The sequence below is a fragment of the Lathyrus oleraceus genome, chromosome 2 (assembly GCF_024323335.1).
Source record: "Lathyrus oleraceus cultivar Zhongwan6 chromosome 2, CAAS_Psat_ZW6_1.0, whole genome shotgun sequence".
Classification (NCBI taxonomy): Eukaryota; Viridiplantae; Streptophyta; class Magnoliopsida; order Fabales; family Fabaceae; genus Lathyrus; species Lathyrus oleraceus.
This window is the reverse complement of record NC_066580.1, coordinates 232,989,337-233,013,277: the sequence shown is the minus strand read 5'-3', so window position 1 is coordinate 233,013,277 and position 23,941 is coordinate 232,989,337. Positions and strand designations below refer to the sequence as shown.

At 33.1% G+C, this 23,941-nt stretch overlaps 1 protein-coding gene, 1 non-coding gene and 5 pseudogenes across 2 annotated transcripts; 2 read left to right on the top strand and 5 right to left on the bottom strand.

The window, feature by feature from the left end:
- Nucleotides 1-658: 658 nt before the first annotated feature.
- Nucleotides 659-1,748, bottom strand: LOC127121327 (photosystem II protein D1). The gene has a single exon (XM_051051854.1). The coding sequence runs from the start codon at nucleotides 1,718-1,720 to the stop codon at nucleotides 659-661; it is 1,062 nt and encodes a 353-aa protein (XP_050907811.1). The 5' UTR covers nucleotides 1,721-1,748.
- Nucleotides 1,749-3,105: 1,357 nt separating this feature from the next.
- Nucleotides 3,106-4,101, bottom strand: LOC127122712 (maturase K-like; annotated as a pseudogene).
- Nucleotides 4,102-5,185: 1,084 nt separating this feature from the next.
- On the bottom strand, nucleotides 5,186-6,733 carry LOC127118988 (ribulose bisphosphate carboxylase large chain-like; annotated as a pseudogene).
- A 482-nt stretch (nucleotides 6,734-7,215) lies between these two features.
- Nucleotides 7,216-10,040, top strand: LOC127118987 (ATP synthase subunit beta, chloroplastic-like; annotated as a pseudogene).
- Nucleotides 10,041-12,506: 2,466 nt separating this feature from the next.
- Nucleotides 12,507-13,765, top strand: LOC127118986 (NAD(P)H-quinone oxidoreductase subunit J, chloroplastic-like; annotated as a pseudogene).
- Nucleotides 13,766-17,572: 3,807 nt separating this feature from the next.
- On the bottom strand, nucleotides 17,573-17,660 carry TRNAS-GGA (transfer RNA serine (anticodon GGA)). Its single transcript has one exon. It is a non-coding gene; the product is annotated as a tRNA-Ser (tRNA).
- Nucleotides 17,661-21,735: 4,075 nt separating this feature from the next.
- LOC127121326 (NAD(P)H-quinone oxidoreductase subunit 1, chloroplastic-like) lies at nucleotides 21,736-22,345 on the bottom strand (annotated as a pseudogene).
- Nucleotides 22,346-23,941: the final 1,596 nt, after the last annotated feature.

The following is a 23,941-nucleotide window of genomic DNA, read 5'->3' as shown; positions in this document are numbered from 1 at the left end:
TTAGCTAAATTCAATTCTTTTTTTGAGAGACAGGTAATTGATGGAATTCCAAATGGAGTTGGTATTTCCAGTTTTTTTTATAGGAGAGGCTATCAAATATGTGGGAGTTGGGCGAATTTCTTCGTATATTTTCTTTTTTGTATTTATCTTTTTAGTAATTTGTTATTATATATTTCTTTCTATATTTATATAATAAAATTATGGAACATAATAAAATTGACTGTACTATAGTATTCAACCTAAATTGGGGTTATCCGCTAAGAATTATGGTAGAGTTGTTTATGAATGTCTCATCTGAAAAGCATCGGGTAAATCACAAATGTTGCCGTAGCAACTGCAATAGGAGTATAAATTATTTTCTCTTTTTTGTTTGAATTTGAAGAGATTCATGGGCAGGAGAACAACGGGAATTGAACCCGCGCATGGTGGATTCACAATCCACTGCCTTGATCCACTTGGCTACATCCGCCCTCTAACTATGTATAAATTATACCTTTTCATTATTCTTTTCTTATGATCTTCTAAAATATTAAAAAATAAGAAAACATTTATTTCTATATATGTATACAGAAAAAGAATATTAACAAAAAGTAAGGGAGTAATATCCACAATGTTGATATTACTCCTTTACAAAAATTCGTATCTTTAAACAAAAATATTATCCATTTATAGATGGAGCCTTAACCGCAACTAGGTCTAGAGGGAAATTATGAGCATTACGTTCATGCACAACTTCCATACCAAGGTTAGCACGGTTAATAATATCAACCCATATATTAATTACACGACCTTGACTATCAACTACAGATTGGTTAAAATTGAAGCCATTTGAATTGAAAGCCATAATGTTGATACCTAACGCGGTAAACCAGATACCTACTACAGGCCAAGCAACTAGGAAGAAATGTAAAGAGCGAGAATTGTTGAAACTAGCATATTGGAAGATCAATCGACCAAAATAATCATGAGCAGCTACAATATTATAGGTTTCTTCCTCTTGATCGAATCTGTAACCTTCATTAGCAAATTCATTTTCTGTGGTTTCCCAGATCAAACTAGAAGTTACCAAGGAACCGTGCATATCACTGAATAGGGAGCCGTCGAATACACCAGCTACACCTAACATGTGAAATGGGTGCATAAGAATATTATACTCAGCCTGAAATACAATCATAAAGTTAAAAGTACCAGAGATTCCTAGAGGCATACCATCTGAAAAGCTTCCTTGACCAATTGGGTAGATTAAGAAAACTGCAGTAGCAGCTGCAACAGGAGCTAAATATGCAACAACAATCCAAGGGCGCATACCCAAACGAAAACTAAGTTCCCACTCACGACCCATGTAACAAGCTACACCAAGTAAGAAGTGTAGAACAATTAGTTCATAAGGACCTCTGTTATATAACCATTCACCAACGGATGCAGCTTCCCATATCGGGTAAAAGTGCAAACCGATAGCCGCAGAAGTAGGAATAATGGCACCAGAAATAATATTGTTTCCGTAAAGTAGAGATCCAAAAATAGGCTCACGAATACCATCAATATCTACTGGAGGGGCAGCAATGAAAGCGATAATAAATACAAAAGTTGCGGTCATTAAGGTAGGGATCATCAAAACACCAAACCATCCAATGTAAAGACGGTTTTCAGTGCTGGTTATCCAGTTACAGAAGCGACCACATAGGTTTTCACTATCGCGTCTCTCTAAAATTGCAGTCATGGTAAAGTCTTGGGTTTATTGAAATTGAATTATCAGGGACTCCCAAGCACACAAATTCTCTATAACTATAGAACTAAGGGCTTGTTATAAAACAATATAACATGACTTATATACTGGTGTCAACCAATACCAATATCCACCGTATCCTGTTATTGATCTAGGTTCAGACAAATTTTATTTTTTTACCTCATTTCACCATCCATTCAAAAAAAAGAAAAAAGGTTTTATATATTCTCTAGATATGACTTCGCTATGATATGTAATAGTGATCTATTCATTCTTTCGCTATATTAATTATAATATATAATTTATCTATTAATTAGAATGGGTTGCCCGAGACTCGAACCCGGAACTAGTCGGATGGAGTAGAAAATTCCATGTTTAATCAAATAAAACAATAAAAAACCCCTCCCCAAGCCGTGCATGCATTTTTTCATTGCACACGACTTTCCCTATGTATACATCTAAACCTGAGTTACTTTTCCAGAAGAGGAATCTTGAAACTCAACTCTTAACATTTCACAATCCTTTCTATATAGATATATATAATATTTAAGTATCATAACCAATCATTCATCATGGACCAGATCGTTACTGAAAAGAATATCCAAATACTAAATACGATTTTTATGTAACCTCTGCAAAGTAGAGGAATCTCTTGGAAAAATCAAAGAAATAATTTCTTCTTCCTCTCTAAAGAATTCTTGAAGTAATTCTTCTGAACCTGATCTTTTCAAAAAAGCGCGTACAGTACTTTTGTGTTTACAAGCCAAAGTTTTAATACAAGAAAGTCGAAGTATATATTTATTCGATACAAACTTTTTTTTGAGGATCCATTATAATAATGAGAAAGATTTCTGCATATTCACAAAAATCGATCAATAATATCAAAATCGGATGAATCGGCCCAGACCGACTTACTAGTGGGCTCCCCTAATACATTACAAAATTTTGCTTTAGCCAAGAATCTAATTAGAGGAATAACTGGAAATATTATATCCAATTTTTTGATAACAATTTCGATTAGAAATTTATTTTGCAGCATTTGACTTCGTACCACTGAACGATTTAGTCGCACATTTGAAAAATAGCCTAAAAGCTGAAATAAATGTTCAGATAATGGGTTTATATTGATCATTCTTGGTTGAGACCAAACATCAAAAAAACATTTCCATAAATGGATAAAACAGTGTTTCCATTTATTCATCAAAAAGGCGCATTCTTTGAAGCCAGAATGCATTTTCCTTGATATCGAACATAATGAATGTTAGGTTCCTTGAAGAATGTTAAAGGATACAAAAAATCTTTAGCAAAAACTTTTCCAAGATGCTCTCTTTTTCCATAAAAAAAAATTCGCTCAAAAAAAATGCTAAAAGATTTGAATCCTAAATGAGAGGATTTATTATGTAGAAAAACGAGGATATATTCATATTTACATACATAAAAATTATGGAGGAACAAAAATAATCTTGGATTACTTTTTGAATAAGTCGAAATCGATTTTTTGGTAGTAATAAAACTATTCTAATTACAAAAATGATAAAGAAACAACCGTAATAAATGGAAAAAAGGAGCATCTCTCACCCAGTATCGAAGGATTTGAACTAAGATTTCCAGATGGATAGGATATGGTATTCGTATATCTGACACATAATTTAAATATGTAAATTTATCTTCCAAAAAGGGGAAAATGGAATGAATTGATCTCAAATTTTTAAAAGATTTGAGGATTTCTGCCTCCTCGAAGGAAGAGCTTAATTGTCGGAAAAATGGAATTTCCATGACGATGGCAAAACCCTCTGATATTATTTGACAATCCAAATTCTTATTATACCCCCAAAATGGATTTTTGTTAGAATCATTAGCCAAAATGATTAAATGATTTTGTTGATACATTCGAGTAATTAACTGTTTTACAATTAGTAAACTATATTTATTGTTATAACCTACATTTTCCAAAAAAATGGATCTATGAAAATGATGAATATAGGCAAATCCATAAATATACTCCCTAAAAAGAAGTGGGTATAGGAAGTCCTGTTGGCGAGATCTAGATCGTTCTAAAATATACTTGATATTCCTTCATTTTCTAAATTTGATTTGGTCAAAGGATCAGATATTCATTGGATTCTCAAATGATACATAGTGCGATACAATCAAAACAAGGTATTCTATATATATATATATATTCGAATTGAAATAAAAAACAAATATGAATAGATACCTATAAAACGAGTTAAAACTGATTAATGGACTATCTCCCCTTGCTTGTTCCTTCTCATTTTAACAAGCTAGTTAGAAATCCTTTATATTTTTGGACCAATCGCTCTTTTGATTTTGGAAAAAAATATCTTTATCAATATACTCTTTCTTCTACACATTTCTTGCTACCCCATAACATAATGGGGTATAGCTAATAATTAGGACTCATAACAAAAATCCTTAATCCATTCATGGGAAAAAGTTTTTCCACAGCAAGCACTAATCCTTTTTAACGTATAATTAGATGTGGTAATCATTCAAATAAAAAATGAAAGCTCGTTGCTTTTTGTTTCCCTATAATTGGAGCAGCTAAGCTCTATCCCTTTATTAATTCAATAGAACGTAATTCATTTGTTCTGAGTCAACAATTCAAAGAAAAATATTGGTTGTATCCAATATGAATGGATTTTTTTTAGAATTCACCGTTGATACGACATGCTGCTTTTTCCATTCATTCCTTTCTGGATCAGTCGTGGTCTTACAAATCCTACCGATGGTATAGATGAACCAATTAGTTTATAGAAATGTGTAAAAAATGGAGTCGCACTTAAAAGCCGAGTACTCTACCATTGAGTTAGCAACCCTAATCAAATTACAAACAAGGATGTGTATAACCAATCGCATTAAAAAAAGATGCAATTCTATAAATAATAGAATCAAATGTTACATATTACATTAAATTACAATGAAAAAAAAACAGAAAAAAAATTAGAATAAAAAATGATAGACCACTTATTTAGTACAGTACTGTAGTTATTTGTGTATTACTATAGTTTTAAATTACTACTATTTTTTACATATTTTTCATATTTCTATTTCACTTTGAATAAAAAAAAACTTCTTGTTTGTATCAAACAAAATACAACAAATCCACCATTAAGATTAAGTAAAAACCCTATCTGACTTGAGTCAATCGATCCATTTATTCACGATCATATTATATTGGTTGATACACTGTTGTCAATATTAGTTTTGAAAATATATATATATCGATCCTTCGGATCAATAGGATTTATTATAGATACAAACAATAAGTATTATGTACAGTATTCGGCTCAATCCTTTTAGTAAAAGATTAGGCCGAGTTTAATGGAAATTAATAGAACGGATGATATTACTGGATTACAAAGTATCCTTTGCTGGGAATTCAAATTTGATTTCCTTCCAGACTTCACAAGCAGCAGCTAATTCAGGACTCCATTTTCAAGCTTCACGGATAATTGCATTACCCTCGCGAGCAAGATCACGTCTCTCATTCCGAGCTTGTACACATGCTTCCAGAGCTACTCGATTCGCTACGACACTAGGTGCATTTCCCCAAGGGTGTCCTAAAGTTCCTCCACCGAATTGGAGTACAGAATCATCGCCAAATATCTCGGTGAGAGCAGGCATATGCCAAACGTGAATACCCCCTGAAGCAACAGGGATAACACCTGGTAAAGAAACCCAATCCTAAGTGAAATAAATACTGTGACTTCTATCTTTTTTAATATAATCATCACGTAGTAAATCAACAAAACCTAAAGTAATCTCCCTTTCTCCTTCAAGTTTACCTACTACAGTACCAGCGTGAATATGATCTCCACCAGACAAGCGTAAGGCTTTAACTAATACGCAAAAGTGCATACCATGATTTTCTTGTCTATCGATAACTGCATGCATTGCATGGTGGATATGAAGAAGTAGACCATTATCTCGACAATAGTGAGAGAAGGTAGTATTTGCAGTGAATCCACCTGTTAAGTAGTCATGCATTACGATAGGAACACCCAATTCTCTAGTAAATACAACTCTTTTTAGCATTTCTTCACATGTACCCGCAGTAGCATTCAAATAATGTCCTTTGATTTCACCTGTTTCGGCCTGTGATTTATAAATTGCCTCGGCACAAAATAAGAAACGGTCTCTCCAACGCATAAATGGTTGGCAGTTCACATTTTCATCATCTTTGGTAAAATCAAGTCCCCCTCGGAGACATTCATAAACTGCTCTACCATAATTCTTAGCGGATAAACCCAATTTTGGTTTAGTAGTACATCTCAATAGGGGACGTCCATACTTGTTCAATTTATCTCTCTCAACTTGGATTTCGTGAGGAGGACCTTGGAAAGTTTTAACATAAGCATCAGGGATTCGCAAATCTTCCAGACGTAGAGCGTGCAAGGCCTTGAACCCAAATACATTACCTACAATGGAGGTAAACATATTAGTAACAGAACCTTCTTCGAAAAGGTCTAAGGGATAAGATACATAAGTAATAAATTGATTATCTTCTCCAGGAACAGGCTCGATCTCGTAGCAACGTCCTTTATAATGATCGAGGCTCGTAAGTCCATCGCTCCACAGAGTTGTCCATGTACCAGTGGAAGATTCTGCAGCTACCGCTGCACCTGCTTCTTCAGGCGGAACTCCAGGTTGAGGAGTTACTCGGAATGCTGCCAATATATCAGTATCTATGGTTTGATAGTCAGGAGTATAATAAGTCAATTTATAATCTTTAACACCAGTTTTGAACCCAACCTTTGCTTTCGTTTCTGTTTGTGGTGACATAAATCTCCCCCTACAACGCATGAATTAAGAATTATAGCAACAACAACAAGGTCTACTCGACATAACTTAGGAGTTAATAAAACCTTTTTACAAATGATCCATCAACTAATATTATCAATGAATCCGAATGGGTCACTGTTAAATTTTACCATGATATTTGATTTGGGAAATACATCATTATTCTACATTCTTTCATATGTATGGCGCAACCCGACCGTTTTTTTTAGTCTCTTATTTTTTTTTTTAATTTTCGAATATCATTTTCTAATCTAAATAATAAAAAAGATATTCTTGACCTTGACAGTGATCTATGTTGTATATGTAAATCCTAGATGTAAAAATCGGCAGAATTTTCCCAATAAAAAGAAAAATTGGTAAAAATGATATGCTAAGTATAAATCCTATGCCGAGGAAATAAAAAAGAAGGACCAATGAGATAGAAAAACGGAATCATAAACAAAGTTCAGGTTCTAATTCCATAGATAATATAGTATTGTCTATAATCTAGATGACTGGAATGACCTTGAAAATTCAATCATTGAAATTTTAAAATAATTGAATTGATGGGATGGTACCAAGAAAATAGGTTATTAACTTACATTTATTATTCAATATCATTAACCACTTTCTTTGTTATCGAACATCTTCTTTTTTTTAAAAAAAAAACCCCGATATTTTGCAATATGACAATAACTCCTCCCCCTTCTGATACTGAGGTTTCTGTACTTGAAAACAAAAATCTGGGGCGTATCACGCAAATAATCGATCAGGTACTCGATGTAGTTTTTCCACCAGGGAAGATGCCTTATATTTACAATGCTCTGATAGTTCAAGGTCGAGATACGGTTGGCAAACAAATTCACGTAACTTGTGAAGTACAACAATTATTAGGAAATAATCGAATTAGAGTTGTAGCTATGAGTGCTACAAATGGTCTAAAGAGAGGAGTGAAAGTGATTGACACGGGAGCTGCTCTAAGTGATCCAGTCGGCGGAGCAACCCTAGGTCGAATTTTCAACGTGCTTGGAGAGCCTATTGATAATTTCGGTCCTGTAGATACTCGCACTGTTGGTGTAAGCCCTAGAGGCCAATACTTTTGGTACTTGTATCGAATTATTTATTAATCATAAAAGGCATTTTCTTTATTATGGTTGATTAATAAAGTCCCTAGAACAGATAGTCCGTTTAATGTATTAAGTGTGACTTAATCATGAGAACACATTAAACATAAGGACACTATTCTTAAAGTATCCGTAGTCGAGCTTTAATGTGAAGTGGGATAACATTAAAGCATTAAGACTATTATGTTTGTAGACTGATGATCACATCTCATGGATCATGGATAAAGAGTTATCAAGTCTTAAACATAGGTATGAATATTAGGAGTAATATTTATACCGGATTGACCTGCTATGAGAATACTATATAGAAAGTTATGCAAAGTGTCATAAGTTATTATCATGGTGATAATAGTGTATACCACTCTTCGACCTGAAACCACTATGGATCCTAGATGTAGAGTTGAGTGCCTTATTACTGATCCAACGTCATCCGTAACTGGATGACCATAAAGACAGTTGATGAGTACTCCACGAAGCATGCTGAGGGACATGAGTGTCCTAGATGGAATTTGCCAATCCTGCGTAACAGGATAAATGTCTATGGGCCCAATATTGAACTGGACAAGGGTGACACGGTCTATACCTTGTGTTCAATATAGACATAAGGGCAAAGGGGTAATTATACACATAATTATTATCACAGGAGGTTTTGTCAGATCACATGACATTTTCGTGACTTGGGTAGTAGTGATGTGTTGCTAGATACCGCTCACTGTTTATTATGTTAAATGCGTGATTTAATATAATTGCCAACGCCGCGAAAACCTATAGGGTCACACACAAAGGACGGATTGATGAGAGATAGAATAATTAAGGAACACCGTAAGGTACGGTGCACTTAAGTGGGAGACGAAATATGGTAAGGTACCAAATACTTAAGTGATTTTGGCATATTATGAGATATGGTCCAAAATGCACTTAAGTGGGCTTTTTGGCTTGAAGCCCACACAAGTGGTTCTATAAATAGAACCCCTTGGGTAGAAGCATTGTCACTCCATTCCACTCAGACAGAAATTCAAGCAGAGACTTGGAATTTTGTTTCCCTCTTTCTCTCACTCAAAGCCTTCATTCATAACAGCTAGCACTGCGATTGAAGGAATCCGTTCGTGTGGACTGAGTAGAGACGTTGTCATCGTTCAACGTTCGTGATCGCCCCGTGGATCTGTATCAAAGGTTTTGATCATTATCAGAGATCTGCACCAAAGGTTTGAATCGCCACAAGAGGTAACGATTCTATCACTGATCATGCCCATTCGTAAGGATCACTAAATGGAGAAATTTTTAAATTCCGCTGCGCCTTGGATGGCAATTCTCCTACACGCACAACATCTCCTATTCATAGATATGCGCCTGCTTTTATACAGTTAGATACACAATTATCCATTTTTGAAACAGGAATTAAAGTAGTCGATCTTTTAACTCCTTATCACCGTGGCGGAAAAATAGGACTTTTCGGTGGAGCTGGGGTAGGTAAAATAGTACTCATTATGGAATTGATCAATAACATTGCCAAAGTTCATGGAGGTGTATCCGTATTTGGCGGAGTAGGTGAGCGTACTCGTGAGGGAAATGATATTTATATGGAAATGAAAGAATCCAGAGTAATTAATGAAAAAAATATTGCGGAATCAAAAGTAGCTCTAGTCTACGGTCAAATGAATGAACACCATGGAGCTCGTATGAGAGTTGGTTTAACTGCCCTAACTATGGAAGAATATTTCTGAGATGTCAATGAGCAGGACGTCCTTCTATTTATTGATAATATCTACCGTTTTGTCCAAGCCAGATCCGAAGTATCCGCCTTATTGGGCCGAATGCCTTCCGTTGTGGGTTATCAACCCACCCTGGGTACTGAAATGGGTACTTTACAAGAAAGAATTACTTCTACCAAAGAAGGGTCTATAACTTCTATTCAAGCAGTTTATGTACCTGCAAATGATTTGATCGATCCTGTTCCTGCCACGACATTTGCACATTTGGATGCAACTACTGTACTAGCAAGAGGATTAGCTACCAAAGGTATCTATCCAGCAGTAGATCCTTTAGATTCAACGTCAACCATGCTCCAACCTCATATCGTCAGTGAAGAACATTATGAAACTGCATAAAGAGTTAAACAAACGTTACAGCGTTACAAAGAACTTCAGGACATGATAGCTATTCTTGGGTTGGACGAAGTATCCGAAGAGGATCGCTTAACCGTAGCAAGAGCACGAAAAATTAAACGTTTCTTCTCACAACCTTTTTTCGTAGCAGAAGTATTTATCGGTTCTCCAGGGAAATATGTTGGTCTAGCAGAAACAATTAGAGGATTTCAATTGATTCTTTCTGGAGAATTAGATAGTCTTCCTGAACAAGCTTTTTATTTGGTGGGTAATATCGATTAAGCTACTACGAAGGCTACGAACTTAACTTAGAAATGGAGAACAAATTCAAGAAATGACTTTTAATCTTTGTGTACTGACCCCCAATAGAATTGTTTGGGATTCCGAAGTGAAAGAAATTATTTTATCTACTAATAGTGGACAAATTGGGGTATTACAAAATCATGCGCCTATTGCCACAACTTTAGATATAGGTATTTTGAGAATACGCCTTAAGGACCGATGGTTAACGATAGCTCTGATGGGCGGTTTTGCTAGAATAGGCAATAATGAGATCACTATTTTAGTAACTGATGCAGAAAGCGCTAGTGACATTAATCCATAAGAAGCATAACAAACTCTTCAAATAGCAGAAGCAAACTTAAATAAGGCTGAAGGCAAGAGAGAAACAATTGAAGCAAATCTATCTCTCCGGCGAGCTAAGACATGAGTAGAGGCTATCATAGAGACTATCAAGAGATCTCCTAACAAGTTAGTGCAAGAAAAAAGATGGAAAATTACAATAAAAAAATGGTGAGTAGAAAAACTTATTAGATACCGGAATCAATGGTATCTAATAAGTTCTACCAATACCTTACCTACTATTGGATTTGAACCAATGACTCCTGCCGTATGAAATCAATACTCTAACCACTGAGTTAAGTATGTCATTTATCATCCTAAATAAAAAAAGTCGTTGTCTATCAGATCAATGGATTCTAAATGTTATATTACTTATAAACAATACAAACACAATATAAATCAAAGAGTTTGGATCATGTAATGTAATATTTATCTTGACAAGAATTTATTTATCGAATATCATCCAATATGTATGTATCAAAAGCACAAGGGCTATAGCTCAATTAGGTAAAGCACCTTGTTTACACATGCACCAAAGTTTTTTCATAGGAGTCCATCATGTAATTAAAAGAGTTGATCTTAATTGATAAATCGATGTCTTACTCCAGGAACAAAATGTGAGAACAATAGCCTGACAAAGGATTTAGACGTCAAATGGAATCCATAATGGATTGGAGATATTGGTAAGGTGAATACTTAATCTATTCAATGCTAGACAATGAGTCTAGGGACCTAAAAAAATTCTCTTTTCTTACTATCTTCTAAACTTTAAGGTGTATGAAGTTTCATTTCCTATTTTATATTTTTATTTAAGTAGGTTGGTAGAGAGTCCATTTAACTTAAGTTGATCCATGCCAGAAGCAGACATACGTCAGGATAACCTTCTTCTTTGAAAAACTTTGGTAGTGCTCTTAGATTTTCATCTAAGTAAGAAATCAGAGCACAGGGAGTCATTTCCTTTTTCTTTGTGGAAAGAAAAAAGATGGTAGAATAATTGATATTTCTATCAGTTAATGAAAAAGGCCAATGCAAAAAAATGCACGTTGGGTCTTTAAAACAATTCAAATCATTTTGATAAGAATAGTTTGGTCTGTTTTACCGAGAAGGTCTACGGTTCGAGTCCGTATAGCCCTAATATTACTACTGATACTACTCAGATTTCTATTTATTATCTCATATCTGTCATTACAAATAGATTTTTAATAATACTATATTTATTATATTAGTACTATATTGAATACGAAATACTAGTAATACTATACTAGTAGTTTAAATATACTTGAAATACTTTTTGGAATAGAAAGAATGATAGAATGATATTAGTATACTCAGATACTAATTTCAATTTTATTAGAAATAATGTAAACTTAATAAAATACAAAGCATTTCAATTTTGATTAGATTAATGAATCTAAGAATTTGAAAATTTCAATTCAAATTGACTAAGAATTAATATGAATCCAGTATATTTTCCACATTCATAGGAGTATATTTATGTTTTTGCTTTATGAATATGATATTTTTTGGACATTTCTAATAATATCGATCTTGATTCCTATTTTGGCATTTCTCATTTCTGGAATTTTAGCTCCAATTAGGAAAGGGCCAGAAAAACTTTCTAGTTATGAATCTGGAATAGAACCGATGGGCGATGCTTGGTTACAATTTCAAATCCGTTATTATATGTTTGCTCTAGTTTTTGTTGTTTTTGATGTTGAAACAATCTTTCTTTACCCATGGGCAATGAGTTTTGATGTATTGGGGGTATCAGTGTTTCTAGAAGCTTTCATCTTAGTGCTTATCCTAATTGATGGTTTAGTTTATGCATGGCGAAAGGGAGCATTAGAATGGTCTTAATTCTTGAATATTTAGACAATTAAACAAAACATCGAGACAATTGTGAATTCCATTGAGTTTCCCTTACTTGATCAAAAAACCAAAAATTTAGTTATTTCTACTACATTAAATGATCTTTCAAATTGGTCAAGACTATCCAATTTATGTCCGCTTCTGTATGGTACTAGTTGTTGCTTCATTGAATTTGCTTCATTAATAGGATTGCAATTTGACTTCGATCGTTATGGACTGGTACCATGCTTTAGTCCTAGGCAGGGATACCTCATTTTAACAGCGGGCACCGTAACTATGAAAATGGCTCCTTCTTTAGTTCGATTATATGAGCAAATGCCCGAACCAAAATATGTTATTGCTATGGGAGCCTGTACAATTACAGGAGGTATGTTCAGTACCGATTCTTATAGTACTGTTTGGGGCATGGATAAGCTAATTCCTGTGGATGTCTATTTGCCAGGATGTCCACCTAAACCGGAAGCTGTTATAGATGCTATAACAAAACTTCAGAAGAAAATATCTCGAGAAATCGATGAAGATCTAATTAGTTATCAATGAGAGAATATGTCTTTTACTACCAACCACAAATTTTATGTTGGACGCAGTACTCATACCGACAATTCTAATCAAGGATTATTCTATCAAGCATCATCTATTTCAGAGATGACCTCTGACACATTTTTGAAATATAAAAAAGTTCAGTATCCTCCGACGAACGAAAAAGTGAATTAAATATCATCCTTTTGTACAAAATACAATAATAAATAGCAAGCAAGTCAATCTTAAAAAATTTCATTGTAATGTAAATAAAAGGTAAATACTTATACCAATCTGATAAAAAATTCGGGAGAAGTAAAAAAATGCAAGGTAATTTGTCTGCTTCACTAGTCAAACATAGAATAGTTCATAGATCTTTGAGTTTTGATTACCAAGGAATTGAGACTTTACAAATAAAGCCCGAGGATTAGCATTCAATTGCTGTTATTTTATATGTATTTGGTTACAATTATCTACGTTCCCAATGTGCCTGTGATGTAGCACCAGGAGGACTATTAGTGAGTGTCTATCATCTTACGAGAATAGAGTATAGTCTAGATCAACCCGAAGAGGTATGCATAAAAGTATTTACCCCAAGGAAAAATCTGAGAATTCCTTCTCTTTTCTGGGTCTGGAAAAGTGCAGATTTTCAAGAAAGGGAATCTTATGATATGTTAGGAATCCATTATGATAATCATCCGCGTTTGAAACGTATTTTATTGCCCGAAAGTTGGATAGGATGGCCTTTGCGTAAAGATTATATCGCCCCCAATTTTTATGAAATACAAGATGCTCACTAAATGATAAAAATAAGAAAGTAATCAGAACTTCGACAACCCCAGATGTTAAAGAAATATCTGTATGGACATTTTCTTTTTCTTATAGATTAGACAGAATAATAGAGGTTTCATTCCTATCTTATTCTGGATTATGATAAATAAGAAAATTGATAAATAAAAAAGACAATAATATAGGGATTCATTGAGATTCAAAAATGGGATGGAGTAATACTTATTTCGGACGAGCCAATAAGATGAATTGAAAAAGTTCTGCATCATTAACTATGTAAGATGCACATCAGCATCAATTAGATATATGGATAAGAAAAAGAAAAAGTACGATTAAATACAAAGAAATGGACCAGATTTTTGGATAATGTATCTCAGATAAATTTTGACTATTCTCACCTATGAACTCCCCTAGATTCCAGTTTTTGGTCTTTCAACCAACTAATTTAACCATTTGAATATTGTTTCAATTGAAATATTAACATCCGTTATTGTAGCGCACAAAAAATAGAAACAAACTTGAATCATTCATTTTTAGACTTCCTTTTCATACCTAGAATATAAATCTATTCATTCTTCATCTAGAAAGAGCATATCTCCTACACCTACATAAATTATATAGGATGATTAAGACCACTAATAAATATCTATCTATTCCCCCAATTTTTGAAAAGAAATATGGGAATAGATACTCATACATAATGAGTCATCAGGAACCAGATTTGAACCGGTGACACGAGGATTTTCAGTCCTCTACTCTACCAGCTGAGCTATCCCGACCATTCTTGACGCACCATCCTAATTTTAAGAAATTACTTGAGTCTATGTCAACTAAATAAAAAAAGGGCCATCAAAATGAGGGAATTTAATTGGCTTTTGGGGATAGAGGGACTTGAACCCTCACGATTTCTAAAGTCAACGGATTTTCCTCTTACTAAAAATTTCATTGATGTCGGTATTGACATGTAGAATGTGACTCTATCTTTATTCTCGTCTGATTAATCAGTTATTCAAAAAATCCATCAGATTATGGTGGAGTGACTGATTTGAGCAATGAATATTCAGTCATTTTTTCTTCCAATTGTAATTGATTCTAATGTTTCCATTGTGATAGAATCAAAATAGTTACAAATAGAAGTTAGAAATCTTCATTAATAAATTGAATGTTGTCAACTCCATTTGTTAGAACAACTTCCATTGAGTCTCTGCACCTATCCTTTTTTGATTTTCACTTTCTAAACTTTTATTTTTTTTAAGAAAGAAGGATTTGGCTCAGGATTGCCCATTTTGAATTCCAGGGTTTCTATGAATTTGAAAGTTTTCACTTGGTAAGTTTCCAAACCAAGGCTCAATCCAATTAAGTCCGTAGCGTCTACCAATTTCTCCATATCCCCCGTTTTTTCTTTGAGATTGATATCATATCGCATTAGGCTATTTTTTTCATTTGTTTGTATTATGAGTATTATGAGAATTATATGCTGGAACTGTTGAATTTATTCGAAACCTACACTCATATTGGGTGGGGAAAAATTTCCTTCTATTTGTTTTTTCTTGATTGATTTTCTTTCATCTATATCAGCTACCCATAATTTAGTCGAATCAGAAATGATTCTATTATCTATGTATTCACAATTCAATATACAGAGATATATACTACATATATCTCTATCTTAGATGTCCCCCCTTCTATTCTTTTTTGATAGAATTTAGAATACTCTAAAGTTCGATTCTTTTTTTCCTTCGAGCAGACAGATACAAACCTTATAATAACAAAACGAAAAATTATTAAAATCTATTTATTAATTTCTAATTCGACATTTATTTAGAAATTCAATAGAAAGATCTAATTTTTAATTACTTATCCAATCCAATTTCTTTTGATAATCCATCCAATATTTTAGAATTCGAATGGATATGTATAAATCGATATGGATATATTTATGTATAAAATAAAAGACATTCTACATATTTCATCTTAATGCATAATCATTTTGGAATATAAATAACTGTAATCAAATTAGTCATTATTTAATTTTAAATTAAATAAAATGATAATATAATATTGAATATATCTTAATATAGACATTTCTATTTTTATTTCTATTGAAGATGATATTCTATATACTCTTTACTATTTTCTATATATATATAAAGAGTATATATACTCTTTACTATTTTCTATATATATATATATATATATATATATATATATATATATATATATATATATATATTATATTAGAAAGAAATATAAGGTATTCTAGAATATTAAAGAATATCTAAAGAATATATACATAGAAATAATATTCCTATATAATTTTACTTTTAATATTTAAAAGTAGATATAATAGATAAAATTATATAAAATAAATTTAAATAATAAGGATCGGGATAAATACATATAATAAATATGAATTTTTAATAATAGAAATAGATAAAATATAATAAATAATCGAAATTTAAAGAATCTAAAATATTAAAAAATGGGATTAAAAACTAAAAAAAAAGAGAATCTTACTATATGAATGAAAATTCTTGTTTATCAAATTATTTTTTTATGGATCAAAAAAAATTGGATAAATGGACAATAAAGAGTATTTGAGGTAACTGGTAATTAAAATAGTTTTTATTCGTATTTTAAAATGATTCCGTTTTTTATCATATGTTATATACTAGAATATCAAATAAATATAGGATATTCTAAATTTTTTTGTATGTTTGTATTTATTGGATTATGTTATGATATAGTAATTGTGTTATGAAGAGCTAATATGAAATAGTTAATAACTAGGAAGGATCCCAGTAGTTTAGGAAAAAATTCTGAGAAATGAACAATTTGTATTATGAGAGCCCGCTTAGCCCAGAGGTTAGAGCATTGTAATGCGATGGTCATCGGTTTGATTCCGATAGCCGGCTTTTTTCTCTATTTTTTTTCCAGATAAGGGATAATCTCTTATTATTTTAGGAAAATAATAGGAAGTTCCTTTTCTGTAGAACAAAGCAATAAAATAACCGCCTTTTTTATTTATATAGAAATATAATAGAATTCAATTCGGATACTAATAGAATCTTTCCAATTGTTCTTTGTACTACACTATTTCTAATACAATACTTTAAGTAGATTTTACTTCATTTATAATATTTGTCATTTAGTTTAGTTTTAATTTTTCTTTATGAAAATTTCCATTTTAAAAAGGAGTGTTTATGTCACGTTACAAGGGGCCTCGTTTTAAAAAAATACCGCGTTTGGGGGCTTTACCAGGACTAACCAGAAAAGAGCTTCCAGTTGGAAGCGAACAATCGCGCTCCAGTAAAAAATCTCAATATCGTATTCGTTTAGAAGAAAAACAAAAATTGCGTTTTCATTATGGTCTTACAGAATGACAATTGCTTAAATACATTCGTATCGCTGGAAAAGTGAAAGGGTCAACGGGTGAAGTTTTACTCTAGTTACTGGAAATGCGTTTGGATAACATACTTTTTCGATTGGGTATGGCTGCAACTATTCCTCAAGCCCGTCAATTAGTTAACCACAAACATGTTTTAGTTAATGGTCGTATATTAGATATACCAAGTTATCGTTGTAAACCTGAAGATATTATTATAGCCAAGGATGAAAAAAAATCGAGAACTCTGATTCAAAATTCTCTTGAATCAGCCCCCTGCAAATAATTGCCAACCCATTTGATTCTTCCATTCCAATATAAAGGATTAGTCAAGCAAATAATAGATAGTAAATGGGTTGGTTTGGAAATTAATGAATTGCTGGTTGTAGAATATTATTCTCGTCAGACTTAAACCTCGTCAAAATGACAAGAATTTTGGTCCGAGTATTTTTCCCCATTCGTGTATAGAAGTGGGTGTAGGAAAATTGTTATTCCTTACCCACTTGATCCACAATTTTCTATATTATAGAAACAAACTAGGAATAGAGAATGCATATCAAAGTTGCAATAACGTTATCTATTATTATTTCAAACATTGAGGTCAGTAACATTGATGAATTTGGTAAGGGTGCGGAAAGAGAGGGATTTGAACCCTCGGTAAACAAAAAGCCTACATAGCAGTTCCAGTGCTACGCCTTGAACCACTCGGCCATCTCTCCTACATAATGATTATGTCCCTAAACAGAGTGAATAGTAAGCCATTTATATCCCATTTGCATAGGCGCACACAATCAATTGAAACTAAAAAAAATGGAAAAAAATTGTATTTTTTTTGAAAAAAAAAAATCTACTTCAAGGCCTACCGTAGAATAAAGTAATTTGATTAAGAAGTCCATTTTTACTTTATTTCGTACTGTATTGTACAATTCCTTTATTTGGGGAATTTTTTTATCACGCGATAAAAAAGGAAATTATAGAATGGATACCTATGACTAGATCTAGGATAAATGGAAATTTTATTGATAAGACCTTTACCATTGTAGCCAATATCTTATTACGAATAATTCCGACAACTCCTGGAGAAAAAGAGGCATTCACTTATTACAGAGATGGTGAAATTTGATTACTTTTTTTACCGACTTCAGAGACAAATAAAAACAAATTGAAAAGAAAACCTACGCTTGCTGAAGGTGAAGTTTGGAAATAAAAAAAATGATTAATCCCTTCTATCGTGTATTCCCGATTAACGCAACCTCAATATGCTTCAATTTTAGGTAGTATTAAGCGAAAGGTTATACCTATATATACCTATGGGGTTAGGTGAATCCTACTCCACTAGTACCAATAGGCGGCATGGGGGAAGAAGCACTACGCTAGGGAATCAACAACAGGAGAAAACTTTGTAAAAAAAATCCTTCCTTTCTTCTTATCGGGATCGGGACTAACTAGAATGGTTGGGACAACAAACATCCATCTCGTTCGTATTTTGGATACCCATATAACCATCGAAGACTGTTGAAGTGACTAATTCCGGGAAATTAAGTGGCATTGAGGACAAAGAAATTTTTGAAGTTACTATTTATCCAGTAATAACTAACTAAATGTTAATAAAAGATCATTTACAGAAAGGTTGGCTAGAGATTTCGTGTAAAAACACTAGTCCCGCTCAGTTGATAATGAGAATATTGCAATCTTTTTTGATTCCATGGATGTTTATCATTATCCACATAAAGGAGGAGCCGTATAAGATGACTATCTCACATACGGTTCTGGAACGAAGATTCTTTGAACTGAGTGACGATCGTAATGGATGTTAGCTCAATCAGAAGGAATTTATGCGGGAGCTTTTACATAATTATTATGAGGCTATGCGACTAGAAATTGATCCCTATGATCTAAGTTATATACTTTATAACACAGGCCTTATCCATACAAGTAGCAGAGAACATATAAAAGCTTTGGAATACTATTTTCGGGCACTCGAACGAAACCCTTTCTTACCTTAAGCTTTTAACAATATGGTTGTGATCTGTCATTACGTGCGACTATCTCCACTATAGAAAGAAAAAAGAAAAGAACGTCCACTAATAGTAATAAATACTAGACAAATAATAGAAATAGGCTTTCTACATAGATATCGTTCGAAACAACGATTTTTATGAGCTGTAGGAAAGAAACTTCATAGAAGTAAAAATATGAAGAAATAGAATATATATGCCTAGATACTTTTTTCTATGGATAAAAGATCTATTTGATAGAGGAAGCACCGTAAAGATCAATTAACAAGGTTTTCGGCTGATACAACAAGAACTGCTTACTTATATGATGATAGATTAGAAATCAACTTATGTAATAAAGTTGGTCCCCTAAGGTTTTGAGCAGCGGTGTAGTATCATATCCCAAAGATAGTAAGTCTTTTCTTATGAAGAAAAGTATTTCTCAAAGATTCTATAGAAATAGATATATTATATATGAAATGATATATGAAATCAAGATGGTTACCTTTCAGAAAATGAGAATAAGGGCGTTAGTGTTAATGTCGATGCTTTATTCTTCAGAAGGTAGGAGAAAAAATAAAACTAAAAACAAACGATTAAATTGAATTATTAATCCAAAGGCAAGTTTGAAACTCATGTAATTAACCTCTTTTCTTATTATTAACTCCATGGAAGATCAAAAGAATTGACTATTGAGCTGTATGAGACAGGAAACTCTCAAGTACGGTTCTAAGGGAAGGATTTTACTCACCTAATCCAACCGCGGAGAACAGGCCATTCGATAGGGAGATTATGAAATTACAGAATCTTGGTTTGATCAAGCTGCTGAATATTGGAAACAAGCTATAGCTCTTACCCCTGGTAATTATATCGAGGCACAAAATTGGTTGAAGATCACAGGGCGTTTTGAATAAGAACAGTCTTTTATTATTTTTTTTTTTTTTTTCAATTTTCTCACATTCATTTCTGTCGAATTCTATGTGACGTGAAAGAGTTTTATCAAGATTCTTTTTTTTATTACCGATATATTTGTTAATGAATCAAAATTTATAAGGAGTTGGTTAATGATGCTCGAACATGTACTTATTTTGAGTGCCTATTTATTTTCTATTGGTATCTATGGATTGGTCACGAGCCAAAATATGGTTAGAGCCCTTATGTGTCTTGAACTTATACTGAATGTAGTTAATATAAATCTAGTAACCTTTTCTGATTTTTTTGATAATCGCCAATTAAAAGGAAATATTTTTTCAATTTTTGTTATAACTATTGCAGCCGCTGAAGCGGCTATCGGACTGCCTATTGTTTCTTCAATTGCTCGTAACAGAAAATCAACCCGTATCAATCAATCGAATTTGTTGAATAAATAGCATTAATCCTATCATAATTAATAATAAAGTCTAATTTCACATAGTGAAATATTAATCAATTCATTTGAGTATTTATTCGACACAACTTATGATCATATCATGTTTGGATTGCCTAAATCATAAGAAATCAAAGTATCCTGGTCCTCTTCTATTCCCTCTTCTAAATTTATCTAGACACCTTTTTTTATGAATAGTTAACAATATTATCACAAATCATTGATTCATCTGGTATATAAATATACGATTCATTTACGAGTTTACTAGATCAAAATTTTCATTTTTGAACATCAACAATTACTATATATATATAATGTCACATTCAATAAAGATTTATGATACATGTATAGGATGTACTCAATGTGTCCGAGCCTGTCCCACAAATGTATTAGAAATGATACCTTGGGGTGGATGTAAAGCTAAGCAAATAGCTACTGCCCCAAGAACAGAGGATTGTGTTGGTTGTAAGAGGTGTGAGTCCGCTTGTCCCACGGATTTCTTAAGTGTTCGAGTTTATTTATGGCATGAAACAACTCGAAGTATGGGTCTAGCTTATTGATTCGTTTCAAACAACACCACACGAATACGTTTTTTATTGGAAAAAACTCGTGCTCAAAATAAAATAGAAAATCTTTTTTCTAGTTTGAGCACAGGCTTTTCTGGCCCAAGTGTATATTATTTTTATCACGAATTATTTTCCTTGGTTAACAATCGTTGTTGTTTTGCCAATAGCCGCAGGTTCCTTAATTTTCTTATTTCCTCATTGGGGAAATAAGGTAATTAGGTGGTATAGCATTTGTATATGCTTAATCGATCTCCTTCTAACAACCTATGCATTTTCTTATCATTTCCAATTGGATGATCCACTGATTCCGAATTAGTATTCTTTTTATATTCTGCATAAATTTTCTTTTGGATAATTTACAAAATCTGCGTTACTAATCCTTTGTGTATCTTGGTGTTTCTAACCATCCACTCTTTTTTATTAATCCCCCTTATTTTTATATATCTATGAGAATTCATAAAAATGGTAACTAAAACTCAATAAGGTTGGTCTTTTGAGACCGCTTCAAAACAGGATGACAAATTATCCAATCTTGGGTTAAATGGCCTATTTTGTTTATCATTTTATTTCATTCTTATACATAGAAAATGAGACTCCATATTTTTACTGCCCTTTCATTCAAATCATCATACTATCTACTAACTAGAAGTAACAGAGTATTCTGAAATTAGATTAAATTGAAGTTGTTTTATTTCACTCATATAACTATCTAATTTAGTTCTTCAATCAGAATTGTGAAAAAGAAAATAAGGATAATGAAGGTTTATATTCAATTTATTAGCCTCCTTTCCTATATAGTACTATATAGAAATATAGTACTATAAAGAGAGGAGCATAATAATAGCATCGAATAGCTTTTTCGGTTTCAACGAATCACACGTAGAGATATTGATAAGACACATAAAGTTAATGGTATTTTATAACTAATCGATTGAGCAACAGCTCGTAGACCACCCAAAAAGGAATATTTATTATTTGAGCCATATCTTGACATAAGAAGTCCAATGGGAGCAATACTCGAAATAGTAATCCATAAAAAACACCTATATTGAAATCAGATAAAACAAAGTTATAGCCAAAGGGAATTACTGAATAACTTATTAGAATGGCTATGACTGATAGAGATGGTCCAATACTGAATAAATGAATATCTCCCCTAGATGGAATAAGATTCTCTTTGAATAGTAGTTTTGTTCCGTCTGCTAGAGCTTGAAGAATTCCAAAAGGACCAACATATTCAGGTCCAATACGCTGTTGTACCCCTGCAGATATTTCTCTTTCTAACCATACAATTGCTAGTACACTTAGTGTGATTCCCAAGACAAGAATAAAAATTGGTACAAGTATCCATAGAATTCCATAGACCTCTTTGAAAGATTCCAATCTGAAAAAGGAGTTTATTTCTTGGACTTTGGTTGTATCAATTATCATTTCAACGATCAACTTCTCCCATAATGATATCTATGCTACCTAGTATTGTCATAATATCAACCAATTTCATTCTTTTAACTAATCGAGGTAGAATTTGCAAATTGATAAAACCAGGTGTAATACCCCAAAATTTACCCTTCATTTTTCTTGGAAGCATGGGATTATATTTTACATTTCATTGGCATCATACTAGGTCATAATCATTGCATACTGCATTAGTGACTTGGGAAATCAGGTTTTGATTGATCACTCCTTAACAGAAGGAGCCCACACAAAGCAAGATTGAGAATTGGACTTCATTCTCTAAATATACAAGTCTCAAGAGTCTCAGGGGTCTCCAGGTATCTTATTATGGTCCTCAGTTCATCAGTGGAGGATTCAGAACTATCAGAGTATTCATCTGGATTTAATCAGGAAATTAGGGTTTCATGGCTACCTGCAACAGGAAATGTTTGGTTGGAAGTAGAGGGGCTCATCCATGTCATGATTAGAGAGGCATCTTTTCCTAGGAAGACTCACAATTATCTCAGAAAGATCCATTGGCAATCAGTGCAATCAGTTCTTGATCATTTTGCCCTAAAATTAGGGTTTGGTATAAAATCAGTTTATTTCTGATTCTTTGGGTGAAACTCTTTTCCATGGCCCTCCATATGTCCACAAGGGTCTACATACAAAAAAATCAGCTCTTTATTTGAGCCAGAGATGCTTCAATTGATCACTGGAATCGGGAATCAGACAGTTTGGGAAAGTCAACTACGGGGCCAGAAAAGTCAACTCCTGACATTTTGAGAGTGGAATCTAAAAATTCATGCCTAGGGGAGCCTACATGTGAAATTTGATCAAGGTTGGATCATGGATTCATCATTTAATCAGGAATGGGAAAAGTTACTTAATTTGGAAATGGTTGACTTTCCATTTAGGGCAAGTTTTCATGATTGTTGCACTCACTTTAAGCCCATTTTCCATCAAGATAAAAGCTCCATTTGAAACTTTATCCAACATAAACGTTGTTCCTCTTGTTCCAAGCTTTCTAGAGATATAAATTTTGCTCCATTTGGATCAAGATTGAGAAAGTTATGCTTGGTCAAAGTGAGACATTTTTTTAGGACACTTAGGAAAATTTCTAAGTCCAAAAATCTTCAAAGTTTGTCAAGACTTCTTGGCCAGTTTTCTTGCACTTCAAGGCATCATTTGAAAATGTTTTCTTCACAATAATTATACCTTGCCATGTCCTCTTTCACCTCCTTTTGGAATCATCTTATTTGGATTCATGGTTTGAGAGATGCATTCACTTAAAGTGGGCATCATGACTTGATTTTCTAGGCAGATTTTGGGCCTAGCTGGCCCAACCATTTTGCAAATGGTGTGACATGACTTTGAGACCATTTTTCACCTTCTTCCATTCATCATTTCCATTTGTGCTCAACATGAAAGATGACATACTCCATGAGATCTTTCTACTGTTTGCATTGCCTCACCAATTGGTAGCTTGCTCATCAAGTTACATGGCCACAAAGTCACGACCTTGGAATGTTTTCTTGCTTGCCAAACCAGCCATGTTGTATGCTGCACAAACCAAGTCATGTTTGTTTCCTCATTTGGCCATGCATTGAATATTCACTCACTTAATTTTGGCCCAA